We start from the raw sequence: 15,650 nt of genomic DNA, 5'->3' as shown, positions 1-15,650 counted from the left end.
GCGAGATACTCTTGGTAGCTTTGCTGGGCTCTCCGAGAGGGGCTGAGGAATCGAATTCGGGTCAGCCATGTTGGCCACTTGCAAGGCAAACGCCCTACCCACTGTGCTATCGCACAAGCCCAATGAATGCAATTTTTAAAAATAATTTTCTGGCATCTCTTTGTGAAAATGCTCATAGAAAAAGATTTAGGCAGGAATTGATCTATCCAGGAGGTTTTTTGTTTTGTTTTGCTTTGTTTTTGTTTTTGTTTTGAGTGGTTCTATCTCTTTCAGATCTCTGAATTCTTGTAATAGTTCTGTATCATCAGTATCTGCTCTTCCCCCTGAGCACCCTGAGCATTGCATCTCTAATGGGCTTTTATTTCACACTGTAGATGATGGGATTGAGTACAGGGGTCACCACCAAATATACATACGCAACCATAGCATGTACAATGGGAGGCAAGTGCTTCCCAAAAGGGTGAATCATGGACATCGTAATGACCGGGATAAAGAAAACAAAGACAGCCAGGATGTGGGAGACACAGGTGTTGAGGGCACGAACTCGCTCCCTGGGGGAGGCCAGACCCAGGACTGTGTGAAGAATGAGAATATAGGATAGGATGATGTGCAGAGAGTCTATGCCTCCAGTGGAGGAAATGACATATAACCCATAGAGAATATTTATGGTGATGTCAGCACAGGCTCTTCTCATCACATCAGGGTGAAAACAGAAGGAATGGGACAAGACTATTTTGTTAGGGCAGAAATTCAGATGTTTAAGCAGGAATGGCACTGGGAAGAGCGATAGGGTGGCACGGGCCACAATGGCCAGTCCAATCTTGATGATGACATTGTTTGTGAGGATAGTTGCATAATGCAGGGGGTTGGAGATGGCCACAAAACGATCATAGGACATGGCCAGGAGCACAGAGGACTCCACCACAGAGAAGGCATGGAGGAAGAACATTTGGGCCAGGCAGGCATTGAAGCCAATGAGCCGATAGTCAAACCAGAGAACAGCCAGAGTGGTGGGCAGTGTGCACATGGTGAGGCCCACATCTGTGAGGGCCAGCATGGACAGGAAGTAATACATGGGCTGGTGCAGGCTGGGAGTCCTCCTCACAGCCAGGAGGATCAGGCAGTTTCCAGTGAGGGCCACAGTGTACATGGAGGAGAAGGGGATGGAGATCCAGCCATGAACAGCTTCCAGTCCTGGGATGCCAATCATGAGGAAAGCATGTGACTGGAAGAAGGAGATGTTGACATTGGATTGGGAAGGGAGCATCTCAGAAGGCAGTTGAGGTATCCAGAAAGGAGCAACTTCTTCAATCTGGGAAAACAGAAAAACACTGGTAGGATACTTCCCATTTGGAGAATAACTGTCTTTGTGTTGTGTTATTTTAATCCATTGCTTTCTGCATTTTGGTTCTTACATTATGTTAATAATGTCCATAAAATAGTAAATATGTCCTCAAAACAAATATAGAGTATGCACAATGTAAGAGATATGTTGAACTTTTCCTTGACTAGCACACACACAATGACTGAGATGTAATTAAAATTTAATTGCTTATAATTGTAAATTCTGTAGTGTTTCTATACAATAGTAGAGATGTTTCATAGTGGCAGTGTTATGTAATGGATGTTGATATGTAAAGAGTACTCTCCAAATTCTTACCTTTATCATTATCACCAACTTTCGTAGCCTTTGCTTGGTCATTATAGTTTCTGGTTGCTGTTGCACTCTTAAGTGGTTTAACTATTTTAACACTGTTGGTTTTTGATTCCATTGCTGATGGAGAAGGATAACACTTTAGCTGAAGTGAAAGCAAAGAAAAAATTATTTCCCAGAGAATCCTGAGCCAGCTATTAGCATTGGAATAACTTTTGTTTGGAGGGATTTAACACACATCCTAAGAAATTCCCTTTAAGCAAATTTCTGGCAATTATAAAGTCCCAAGCTGAAATTGAAAGTATCAGGCAAGTTTCTACTAGGTATTTAGTAGCACTGTAGCAGTGTAGCACTGTCCTCCCATTGTTCATCAATTTGCTCGAGCAAATCAAACCAGTAACGCCTCCATTGTGAGACTTCTTGTTACTGTTTTTGGCATATCAAATACGCCATGAGCAGCTTGCCAGGCTCTGCTCTGCGGGTGGGATACTCTCGGTAGCTTGCCGGGCTCTCCGAGAGGGATGGAGGAATCGAATCCAGGTCACCCACGTGCAAGGCAAAAGCCCTACCTGCTGTGCTATCGCTTTAGCCCAGGTATTGAGTACACTGAAATATTTAGAGTTCATCTATGCCTGGCTCATAAAATATCATCCTGGATCATTGAGTGCCCTTTTTGTCCATGCCCTACATTACATTGTGTGTAAAGTATCCTTCTTTCATTCTTTTTATTTGATATTCATGTCATACAGCTTTAGAATTGTTACTAGTTAACATTTTGCTTGGCCCCTCAGCACACCAATCCTGAGATCTTGATTTATTCTGAAATGTGTCTTGCAGTAGGTCACTCAACTCAGCTCTGTCATCTGCCTCTTCGGAAGTACCTGGAAGTACCACAGTTCTAATGGCCAAGAACTCTAATCTCCAAGTCAGAATTTACACAGATGCCTACTGAAAATAGAAATAAAAAGACATAACTTCATTTAGAGTTCACTGTCAACTGTCGAGTAATGTAACTCATTTCAGTGGCTTATGTGGAACTAATAAATTTACTACTATGTCAATCATTGAATATCTTTTATGTTCAAATATTAGTTTTATTTGTAAGAAATAACTCACTTTTCAAAAAAGATATATGTCAATTATGCTTTACTGTATCTTTATAAAAAAATAAAAATAAAACTGGGACCAGAAGGAGGTGGAAGAAGTGAGGGAGAGGATGAAGATGGTTAAAAAGCAATACAGTGGAGCTAACAGTTTAATCGGGTAAATAAAGCCATCTGTAAATGGGAGATATAATTCAAATCAGTGTCTATTTGGTTTAAACATTTTCCACAGATCATTAGTTACATGTAGCTTAACCTACATATTGAAGGTTTTTTAGTGTTGTGTGTTTGGATATAGATGGGAATAGTGGTTGAAGCAGATTATCTGAAGAGCTTATTTTCTTGTAAAGTTCCACACAACAAAACTTCTGACTATACAACTGAAGCTCCATCCTGTTTCTCTGAAAAAACTTCATGGGTTTCTTCCATGTGACATTTCTATAAAGCCACATGTCTTTAAGTGTGCTACTTACCTCCTCATTTCTTTTTTGTCACATTTATTGAGACACCTCATTGAATTCAAAATTGTATTCCACTGATTTTGGTGGTTCACATTTATTATCCTCTATTTAATTTTTTCAGTTACAATCAAACTATTAATAATGAGAAAAATTAAAAAATACAGTACTTTTTTTTAGCTTTTTAGGTCACACCTGGCGATGCACAGGGGTTACTCCTGGCTCTGCACTCAGGAATTACTCCTGGCGGTGCTCAGGGGACCATTTGGGATGCTGGGAATCAAACCCGGGTCAGCCGTGTGCAAGGCAAACACCCTTCCCGATGTGCTATTGCTCCAGCCCCAAAGACTGTACTTTAAAAAGTTTTCTTTTACCTTAATTTTTTACATTTGTATGATGACAATTAATGCTATATAGTTTTACATATTAAAAGTTCATCACACTTTCATTTTAGTGCACTTAATGCATACTATAGACAATTTACTTGTCTTTACTTTGGATCAATCTAGGAAAAACCCTTTGAAGTAATTAATTTAAATCAGAATAGGGTCTGATTCCTGTGCTCTACAATTTAATTTGATAATACGCAAATTCATTTTATCTGGGATAAATGTCACAGTTTTCTTTATCTTTCACTGAGTTATGTATTATTGGATGCTTTACATACTCTTTATCCCTTGTTACAGGACTTTCCTTTACCCAATAATATAAATGTAGGTCAATACAACTTGAGTTATTTGTCTGATATATTAGACAAATAGAAAAATACAGAAATGAAGTATTTCAAAAAGTTTTGAGATCACAAAGATTTTATCATAAAACATGTTGTCAAAATTTGGAGCAATTCATATAGTTAATAAAAAATACTTCTTTTGTCCAGATAATGTGCTTTTTATGACTTTTCATTTACCAGGTGTTTAGTTCTAAGATGGTCTGATGTTCTTAGAAGAAATTACGTGTGTGGAAGGATATATTTTATTTTGGCTCTTTTATTAAAATGCCTATTTCTATAGAGAGTTGTATTGACATATTTTCTGGAACCCATAAATTCCAAAAGCAACACGTTAGTTAGATTATTTCTGATATCAGATCACATTTGCTCTTCTAGACTTATTGTTAAGACAATGAATGTCCCAAAATAGTCACAGATTTTAAAGCCATGCGGGGAAATTAATTAAAATACATTTTGTATTTTAGTATTTTCAGATTTTGTTATCTGGAATGCATGAAAAGAAAATTTGTCTGTAAACAAAGCTAACTATACAATGCCCTTACATTTTTTCTCTCAAAATCAGCTGAATTTTTAAAATATTTTTCCACAAAAAAATGTAATGAGAGGACATCTGTCACTGTCACTGTCCTCCCGTTGTTTATCGATTTGCTCGAGTGGGCCCAGTAACGTCTCCATTGTGACAATTGTTACTGTGTTTGGCATATCAAATATGTCACAGGTAGCTTGCCAGGCTTTGCCATGTGGGCGAGATACTCTTAGTAGCTTGCTGGGCTCTCCAAGAGGGGTGAAGGAATCGAACTCAAGTGGGCCATGTTGGCCGCTTGCAAGGCAAGTGCCCTACCCATTGTGCTATCTCTCCAGCCCATCATGGGACATGATAGGAGTATTTGTAACATGATATTGATCCATTTTACAGTTTATGAAGTACTGTTACCTCAGTACTACTCCACTACAGTAAGAGTTGAGATGGCAAGTAAACATTCAAATAATTTGCAAGAAGCTCTTAAATTCCCCTCATATTCTTACCCTACTTAGAGAAACAAATGGTACTAATTTACCTGGACATAAAGAGTCTGGGTTTGTGAATAATTACCATAAATCTATGCCCCACAGAGAATGGCCTTCTACTCTCTTCTTTATCTTGGATATAGAACTCTCACCTGTAGTTGTCCAGTTCTCCTTACTTTTATTCCTGCTTTTGATATTGCTCATCCCCATCCCATCAATCTCTCCATTTGGAGGCATTTTAGAGAGAGAGGAGCCTAGAATAGCTCATTTTGCCCCATTCGTTATTTAGAGTAGAATGTACTGTGGCCCCAAATACTCACTCTGCCTGTTGTCACAGTCTCCTCTGCTTTCTGAACATCCTGAAGGAGCCCAAGAAAACTCTTCAACTGAGATATTGCCTTTATACTATTTGCAGGATGCCTTAGTGACTTGCTGTTACCCAGGGATTTGTAAGCCACAGACCACAGAGGAGAGGCTTTCTTAGGTTTTCATGGTCAATAAAAATGTATGAGATATGTGTTTTGGGAGAGACATACACAGAATGCAAGACTTTTGAGCAACTAAGTTGTTGGGGGAGAGAATTAGATGCATTATTTCTGTGTGTCCATATGCTCTACCACATGTACAGGAAATGTGGAAAAGTACTTTATACTTTTACTTTTATGTGCTTTTTCTATGATAACATACTTATCTTTTGAGTTACATAATACATTCTGCTCTCTTTAAGTTCACTTCAGAGACTCAGGTTTAATTGCATTTATCCTAGGCTATGGTGGTTGTTTACACTGATTAAGCAGCCCCTTCTTCTTCATTTAAGAGGCTTATTCTGTCCCATAACAAATATGTATAACGTGATCTGAGATATAGATGGGATAGAAAAACCCTCCAAGGCAGAGAAATCTGAGTGGCGGTAGACATGTTGAGATCACCTTCATCTGTTTCTATGATCTTAGAGAAACAAAATGTTCTAGCCTAGGAATTTTTCTCTTGCTATTTGGTTCTTTTTCCAGGGATTTCAATTCTGTTTTTTTTTTCTTTTTTGGGTTACACCTGGCAATGCTCAGGGGTCGCTCCTGGCTCTGCACTCAGGAATTACTCCTGGCGGTGCTGAAGGGACCATATGGGATGCTGGGAATTGAACGCCCTACCTGCTGTGCTATCGCTCCAGCCTTCTTCTGTTTTTTCTAAAGAGTGAAATAAATGTAAATAAAGAAGACAGCCCTGAACTTTATTTTTTCCAGTTTATTTAAACACTGTGGTTTACAAAGTTTTTCATGATACATTTGTTAGAGGCATGCAATATTCCAACACCAGTTCCACCACTTGTGTGACTTTCCCTCTATCATTGCCCCATTTTTTCAACCACTCCCCAAGCCTGCCCCCTAAGCAGACACAAAATCATTTATTTTGCATTGCTTGTTACAACTAAATGTTTAACAGAACTTTAAAAAAATTTTCAGTTAAAGAAAATTTGTGAAAATTATTATATTTCACCAGAGGACATTAAGTCCTTGTCCGAGGGTTTACTAAACTATTGTTGCGTATAGTTGAGCCTTATGTGTAAAAGTTTTTGTTTGTGAGATTAGTTGACTTCTATGTTACTTTCCCATCTAACTTGGTGTGCTTCTATTGGGATAGCAATGTTGAAGAATTTGGAAGTTTTATACTGCTGCAAATGAGGCCCTGAACTCTAGAAACTTTTACTGGGAAGTGAGTTTACAAAGTGGCCTTTGTGGGATGTGGGCACGGTTTCCAGGGCCTCATAGGGCAGGGACTTTAACTATGCCCCTCCTGCCCCTCCTGAGCACACCCCAGAGTTTTCAGCCAATAGATTGGTGTATCCACAAATTTTTGCCACTAGTTGATTTTTTTTTTAATCATGAGTCTGTAAAGCTGAGCAGATAGATGAGCTTACCTGGTTGCAGTTCTGGATGTGGGCATGGCTTCCAGGGCTTCTGCAAGTATGGGGAGATGGGTTGGGGGAGACTGTCTGACCCCTCTCTGAGAAAACCCCAGAGTTCTCAGTCAAAAGTTCGGTGTACCTGAAATTTTCTGTAGTTTGGTGTCTCTGCACAGGAAAGCCTTGGATTTTATTGCAAAAATTTTATCACCACCAATATATTTTTTTCTGCAAATGGCAGTTTATTTTTCTTTTCTAGATGAAAAACTACTTGATTTTTGGTGTTTATAACATTTTAAAAGTGCATTTGTTGAAGAACACTTGTTTCAATTTCTTGGCTGTCATGATTCATGCTGCACATAACATAAAAATCCAAATATTTTCAGAGTTATTTTTTGTTTGTTTTCTTTGGATAAAAATCCAGAAGTGGAACTGTGGCACCATATTAGTAGTTCTAGTTTTGATTTGTTAAAAATCATGATACTGGGGCTGGAGAGATAGCACAGCGGGTAGGGCATTTGCCTAGCACGCGGCCGATCCGGGTTTGATTCCCAGCATCCCATATGGTCCCCTGAGCACTGCCAGGAGTAATTCCTGAGTGCAGAGCCAGGAGTAACCCCTGTGCATCGCCGGGTGTGACCCAAAAAGCAAAAAAAAAAAAATCATGATACTGTGTCTTGATACTTGTTTCCATAATGGCTCACATATTTATATTCTATACAAAAGTGCACAAGGATTGGCTATTTTTTCTTCAAATTCATCTGATTTATTGTCTTCTGATGATATTTATTCATTCTTACATTCATTCTTATAGGTATAATATGATACCTTATTGTGGTTTTGAAATGCATTTCCTTCATGATGAGTGATGAACTTTTTCTTGAACCTCATGATCACCTGTATGTTCACTTGGGCAAAATGTCAGTTGGAATCCTCTGCCATTTTCAATTGTATTTTTTTTTTATTCTTGAATTCTATGAGTTCCATTGGGCTACACTAGCATGCAACAGGGATGAATGGAAACGTTACTGGCGACTGCTCAAGCAAATCGATGAGCAATGGGATGACAAGTGATACAAGTGATGAGTTTCTTATATTTTCCAACATTTAAAGCCCTATCAAATACATAACACACTAATATTTCCTTCCATTCTGTAGGTTCCGTTTTTTGTTTCTGTTGTTTGTTTTTGGCCATACTTCACTATACTCAGCGATCACTCCTAGGATGGCTTGAGGAAACTAAATGCAGTGACCAGGAACAAATTCAGGTCTGCTGGAAGCAAGGCAAGAGCCTTATCCCTCTGCTATTTCTCTGGTCCCTTGTTTATTGTTTCTTTTGCTGTGGAGACTTTTTAGTTTGACGTAGTTACTCTCCTCCCCCCTCCCCCCCGCATGCCCCAGTCCCCTTCTGCTCCCTTTGTTTCGGAGTCATAAAAAAATCATGGCAATATTGATTTAGTACCTGACTTCTTTCCTAGAAATTTTATGATTACATGTCTTACATTCAAGTGTTTAAATCATTTTGATCTTTTTTATGGTGTCAGTTAGTGGCCCACCTTAATCTTTTCTGTGTTTGTACAACTCTATTACCAACACCATTTATTAAAAAAACTATCTTCTTCCTATTGTATATTCTTGCAATTTTAATAATAGCAAGGTTTCAGCTCTTTAGTAAGTAATATTATCAATAAAATATTAATATTATAGATAATACTGAATGATATCAATTATATAATCAAGATAAAATATTATTACTAATAATACTTTTAGTAAAAATTACATTTTTTTTTGCTTTTTTGAGTCACACCCAGCAATGCACAGGAGTTACTCCTGGTTCATACACTCAGGAATCACTTCTGGCGGTGCTCCGGGGACCATATGGGATGCCAGGAATTGAACCTGGGTCGGCTGTGTGCAAGGCAAATGCCCTACCTGCTGTGCTATTGCTCCAGCCCCAAAATTACTTTTTTTTTCTTTTTGGATCACACTCGGTGATGCACAGGGGTTACTTCTGGCTCTGTATTCAGGAATTAGTCCTGGTGGTGCTCAGGGGACTATATGCGATGCTGCAAATCGAACCCGGTTTGGCTGTGTGCTAGGCAAATGTCCTACCCGCTGTGCTATTGCTCCAGCCCCACAAATTACTTTATTTTAAATAAAATATAAGTAAGATACTTTAACATACAAATGTATCAAATTTATTTCTGTTTTATATATTCCTTTTATTCATCTGTGTATCTGATTTTATGCAAGCGTATTAGTTTTTAATTGCTACAAATTTATTATATAATTTGGAATGAGTGATGTTGTTGGGCTGGAGCGATAGCTATCGAGGGTATCTCGCCCACACGGCAAAGCCTGGGAAGCTACCCATGACGTATTCGATATGCAAACACAGTAACAACAAGTCTCATGATGGAGACGTTACTGGGCCCGCTCGAGCAAATTGATGAACAATGGGAGGACCGTGGACCGTGATGTTGTTACCTCTACCTTTTATAAGTTTTCTCAACATTAGTTTGTCTATTTAGTGTCTACTATGATTCCATTTAAACTTGAGGATAAAATATTCCATTTATGTGAACAATTGAAGATAAAATTGCATAGGGATTGCAATGAATTTGTAAAATATTTTTAGTTTAAATATTTTAATTCATGAGCAAATAATTTTTAAAAATATTTTGAAGAGCTATTTGTTGAAAATCTTAACATTTTATATTTCCAAACATTTATTACCAAGTTTTTCTTCAATTTATCTATTCAATTTTCTGCCATGTCCTTGCCAATGAGAAAATACTTTTTAAAGTAATTTCTCGGGTGACTTTGAAATGAAGGCATGACCATTTTTGTTCTTTTTAAAATTTTTTTATTATTTTGACCATACCTGGCAGTGCTCAGAGCTTACTCCTGGCTGTATGCTCAGGGATCACTCCTGGTTGTGCTCAGGGAATTATATGCAGTATCAGGGATTGAACTGTGGTTGGTTACATACAAAATTAGTTCCCTAACTCCTATACTATCTCTCTAGTCCAAGAAGGTCATTCTTGCACATAGTTGCTTCACAGTTTTAATGAAAGTATCCAGGGCTTCCATTGCTTAAAATGGAATATAAAACTTGTAACTAGTTGTTGCTTAAATAAGATAATAGATTTTAGTATATTTATTCAGAAATTATTTATTAAAGGGTTTACTTAATAAACCTTCTTCTTCTTATTTTTTAATCACCCTGAGATACAGTTACAAAGCTTTCCCGTTTGAGTTCCAGTCATACAATAATCGATCACCCAACCCTCCACCAGTGCATATCTTCCACCACCAAGAACCCCGTCCCATCCCTCCCCCACCTTCTGTAACTCCAAAATTCCAGATAATTAGGGTCTGGAGAAATCTCTGCAGTGAACGGCTCGGTTCAGAGATTCTTGTGTGTCTCGGGTTCATGGCCACCAAGGAGCTTAAGTAGCAGCCAGAGTCAGTTTGTGGGCATGACCTCTAGGATCCCATGAGAAGAACTAACTCATCCCCTATCCCTTGAGGCTCGGACTTTGTGGTCACTGAACCCACGAACCTGTATTTCTCATTGGGTTCTGGAGGTTGGTGGTCACTGGGGTATTTAGGGAGCAGGTGGAGGCCAATGCCTGCCCTAATCTGAGGCACCCCAGTGAAGTGGGCCTGGCTTAAAGTACGGAGGCATCTCTGCAGTGAGCTGCTCAGTTCAGAGATTCTTTTGTGTGTCTCTGGATCATGGCCCTGGTTTCTATCTTTTTCAGAGAAATAAACTATTGGCATATGTTCTGCAGGGTGTGACTGCTTGCCCACAGTGCACCACACTACTGGCCCTAACTGCTTTTGATCACTTTTGAGATTTATGGGTCTCTGAAATAAGACCAATAAATGAGCTTGTATTGCTGAGCCGGAGGTGCTTTGGGAGTGTGGCTCCCACATACCTAACTTGTGGCTGTTTAATATCTTGGTAAACTTAGCCTCAAGTTGTTGGGGTCCAGCCAAAGGCAGTGGTAATTTGGGGTATTAGGAAATCTGAAGGCACCATTAGGCTGTTGATGAACTTGCCCAACAAGTATTTGTAGAGTTAGTGTTAATAGAGTTAGTACTCTAAGAAGAATGGGGCTGGAGCGATAGCACAGTGGTAGGGCGTTTGCCTTGCACTCAGCCAACATGGCCGACCCGAGTTCAATTCCTCTGCCCCTCTTGGAGAGCCTGGCAAGCTATCAAGAGTATCTCGCCCGCACGGCAGAGCCTGGCAAGCTACCCGTGACATATTCGATATGCCAAACACAGTAGCAATAAGTCTCACGATGGAGATGCTATTGGGCCCGCTCGAGCAAATTGATGAACAATGGGAGGACCGTGACCGTGACCAAAAGTAGTTCTTCCAGGTGTGGAGGGATGCTCTGGTCTAGGAGTGTTGCCTAGTTAAGTTTAGTACTCTAAGAACCTAGGCTAGCAAGCAGATCAATGCAAAGAATAATTTTAATATCAAGTGATAAGTGTTTTAAGGGTGAAATAAGCAAGCCACTAATGGAGCAGATGGCAGGACACAGAGACAGAACTTGTTCTCTCTTCTTGGAAGGAAAAGGGTCTTTCTGTTAAGAGAGAAAAACTGGTAAAGAATCAGCAATGAAAGTGAGAGATTTCCACTCTGGAATTGTGTAGTTTTGGCTGCTTGCCTACATTTGGAGTAAATTTGGAGAAGGGTTAAACCCTCCAGCCAGAGAGCTTCACTTCTGATTCATAGGTTCTAAGCTAGGTCCTTTCACTGCCACTCACACGTCCATAAAAATATTATTTACTGTGTGAGAGGGCTGGAGCGATAGCACAGCAGGTAGGGTGTTTGCCTTGCACGTGGCTGACCCGGATTTGATTCCTGTGTCCCTCTCAGAGAGCCCGGCAAGTTACAGAGAGTATCCCGCCTGCATGGCAGAGCCTGGCAAACTCCCTGTGGCATATTCGATATGCTAAAAACAGTAACAACAAGTTTCACAATGGAGACGTTACTGGTGCCCGCTCGAGCAAATCTATGAACAATGGAAGGACAGTGCTACTGAATGATAATGACAATATAATATGTGTCATATAATTGAGGAAACCAAAGGGTTTGCAGAGATCACTGCTGAAATCTATGAATTGACTAGGGGTAGGAGTGGGCTAAGTACCAGTTCCAGAATGATTTTCAGTTTTCATACTATCACATTTGTCTGGATGTTTGCATAGGTGTGCAGTTGTTGTTCCTATATTTGAGTGCTTTTTAAGTAATTTTCTCTTAGTTAGATCCAAGTAAAACATTTTTGATGAGAATATCACATCTGTGATGTTGTGTGCTTATAGTTCATATCAGAAATTACATAAGTCATATTATTCTATTTTTGGTAGTAATATTTGATTGCTTATTTAATATAAAATTTTTGTCTACTTGTTTTATGATACTAATCTTATTATTAAGCCCAGTCCTTATTATTTAATAATCTGCACAACTGTACTTTAAGACATGTGAGAATTACGTTTCCCTGGAATTTTCAAACATTTATTGATTAGTTTTAAATAAATTGAAAACCACAAAAAAGTTATTTTCTATATCAATACTTAGTATATAAGTCATGACATTCTTCTATAAGGAAGTTGTCATGTTTTGTGTTTCTCTTCACTCTTTCAATTGTATCATAGACTCACATTTAAACATTCGTAATTGGTTAGATGCTATCCAGAGTATTGTTATTTTTTGTTTGTTTTAGATTTGTTTGGGAACCACAGCCAGTGGAGTTCAGGGGCAACTGCAGGCTCTGTGCTCAGGTATCACTACTGGCAGTGCTTGGGAGTCTATATATAGGGCTGAGAATTTTAATTTGTGGATGGTGTACAAGGCAAGTATTTTAACCTCTGTACTATTGTTCTGGCCCCAAATTATTTTAGCATTCTAAGTGGCATGTCTTTGAACACTGGTTACCACTTCAAATGACTTTTGATGATTTGTAATTTTCTTTCTTTACAAGTAATATTTTTTCTCTGGAGGCATAGATATTGCATTATCATCTTGTGTTTTTTCCTGATCTTACCTTGAACTTAACCACTGTCCCAAAAATACAAGTTTCTTTCAAGTGTTAGAAACCAATAGGTAGGCATAAACTTTTTTCACTGCTGCTGGTAAAACTGCTCTGAGCTCATTAATGTGACAGAAAAGAGATGGGTCAAAATATAAATGAAAAAAACCCTACATTTGCCAATATTGATGGCACTGACTTAATTCTAGTTTCTATTATATTTTTTTCTAGACTGTTACAAGGTCTTATACTATTATAAAAATGCTTCAAGGGCTTTCTTGCTTTTTTTTCTATTGTCGTCTTAGAATCTACTACACATGGTTAAGCTGTGTATAGTCAGACAATTAAGTAGATCTTTTACAATTGCTTTATTTTAAATAAATAAAAATTAAGACCAGTTGTATCAATCAGTTCTGCAAGTCCTGAAACTGATAACACCACCCGCCACTACCTGTTTTTCTTATACTTCTGCCTCCAAAAAAATACAGATTTTGTTGAGTTTGATTAATCACCTTTTTAGCACCAAATTATTCTTCACTTTAGTATTTGTTTTCATTTTTGCTTTTGCTATTGTATCCAATTTTTAAAAAGGGGAATGCCTATCTGTGAAAGAAGTGTTTCTGTCTGTCGTCTGCCTTTGTCATTTTCTCTAGAGAGGGCAGTGAACTTTCTAGGATTTTTTTTTCTGGGGTCAAGAGAGTCTTTTCAAGCAGTTCTTAGAGGGCTAGAGGCTATTCAAAGTATCAAAGGACACTTTGCCAGTTTGGCAGGAGAATTCACTGCAGGAGTTCAAGGGTGGGTATTACTTGGAACCTGCAGTACGAAGGACTGCTAGGATATCCTGGCAGTATTTAGGGATCCTTTAGGGTTATACCTCTATACCTGGAGATATTGAGGGGCATGTGGAGTCAAGGATTCAACTCATCTTCTGTTCATGCAAAGTATGTATCTCTAATTCCTGTGTTATTGCTCCAGTTTCTTTTCTAGGATCTTAAAGCACTTTATGTATACCTATCACAGTTCCATTGCAATTTCCTATAATTGTGTATTTATAAGTCTGTGTGCCCCATGTAGGGAAAACATAGATGTTTCATATTAAGATCTCCAATAATGGGTACTGATTCTTTTACAAGTGAACACTGAATAAAATCTGAAGTTTTTGAGTTCAGGAAAGAGTGTTTACCCAACAGACTGAAAGTTTCCGATTATTATACTCTATATACTTTGTGTCAGATCTCTGAATTAGGGCATTCTGGTCATAAAAGTGACTGTTGGGCTATGTTTTCCCTCGGAATCTGTCACTGTTCCTTGAATTCATCACCCTTGCCTCTTATCCCTTATTACTCTTATCATGGCCTCCCTGATGGGCTTGGATTTCACACTGTAGATGATGGGGTTGAGGACCGGGGGCACCACCAAGTAAACATAGGCAACCAAAGCATGTACCATTGGGGACAGGTGCTTCCCAAAACGGTGAATCATGGACACACCTATAACTGGAATGTAGAACACCAGAACAGCTAAGATATGAGAAACACAAGTGTTGAGGGCCCGAACACGTTCCTTGGGAGAGGCAAGACTCATCACTGTATGAAGAATCAGGATATAGGACAAGACTATAAGCAAGGAGTCTACACCTACAGTGGAAAGAACTACATACAACCCATAAAGGATGTTGACAATAATATCAGCACAAGCTCGTTTCATGACATCTGCATGGAAACAGAAGGAATGGGACAAGACTATTTTGTTAGGGCAGAAATTCAGACGTTTAAGCAGGAATGGCACTGGGAAGAGAGATAGGGTAGCACGGGCCACAATGGCCAGTCCGATTCTGATGATGACATTGTTTGTGAGGATAGTTGCATAACGCAGGGGGTTGGAGATGGCCACAAAACGATCATAGGACATGGCCAGGAGCACAGAGGACTCCACCACAGAGAAGGAGTGGAGAAAGAACATTTGGGCCAGGCAGGCATTGAAGCCAATGAGCCGATAGTCAAACCAGAGCACAGCCAGGGTGGTGGGCAATGTGGACATGGTGAGGCCCACATCTGTGAGGGCCAGCATGGACAGGAAGTAGTACATGGGCTGGTGCAGGCTGGGAGTCCTCCTCACAGCCAGGAGGATCAGGCAGTTTCCAGTGAGGGCCACAGTGTACATGGAGGAGAAGGGGATGGAGATCCAGCCATGAACAGCTTCCAGTCCTGGGATGCCAATCAGGAGGAAGGAGTGTGGTTGGAAGAAGGAGGTATTGACGTCAGACTTTGAAGGAAGCATTCTTGTATGCCAACTAAAATCTCCAGAGAGAGGTGAAATCTTTAATCTGAGCACAAAAATAAATGATAAGATTATATTATTTTTAAAAACCTTAGTTTTCTCCTGGGTAATCAGTGACAGTTTATCCACACAGATATTAATTATAAATTACAAAATATGTGAATATTTTAAAATGTACTTCATCAAATGGGAAACTAGAGAATAATTTATAATTTAAACTATCGACTGTAAATGTATCATTTGATTTTATGAAGCACTGTTGTCCTTATAAAATGAGGAAAGAAATTTTTTTGTTTTGTTTTGTTTTTTTGATCACACCCAGTTGTGCTCAGGGTTTACTTCTGGCTCTGTACTCAGGGCCCACTCCTGGCAATCTTGAGGAACCATACGAAGTTCTGGGGATCAAATCTGGGTTGGCTGCTTGCAAGCCAAAAGTCCTACCTGCTGTACAGTCACTCCAG

General features: G+C 39.1%; 2 protein-coding genes across 2 annotated transcripts; both read right to left on the bottom strand.

Moving 5' to 3' along the window:
* Positions 1–358: 358 nt before the first annotated feature.
* On the bottom strand, positions 359–1,267 carry LOC130025309 (olfactory receptor 51I2-like). The gene has a single exon (XM_056116267.1). The coding sequence runs from the start codon at positions 1,265–1,267 to the stop codon at positions 359–361; it is 909 nt and encodes a 302-aa protein (XP_055972242.1).
* A 12,959-nt stretch (positions 1,268–14,226) lies between these two features.
* On the bottom strand, positions 14,227–15,189 carry LOC130025212 (olfactory receptor 51I2-like). The gene has a single exon (XM_056116156.1). It carries the CDS (start codon positions 15,187–15,189, stop codon positions 14,227–14,229), a length of 963 nt encoding a protein of 320 aa, XP_055972131.1.
* Positions 15,190–15,650: the final 461 nt, after the last annotated feature.

The sequence above is a fragment of the Sorex fumeus genome, unplaced genomic scaffold (assembly GCF_029834395.1).
Source record: "Sorex fumeus unplaced genomic scaffold, SorFum_2.1 ptg000030l, whole genome shotgun sequence".
NCBI lineage: Eukaryota > Metazoa > Chordata > Mammalia > Eulipotyphla > Soricidae > Sorex > Sorex fumeus.
This window is presented reverse-complemented; position numbering and strand designations above follow the sequence as displayed.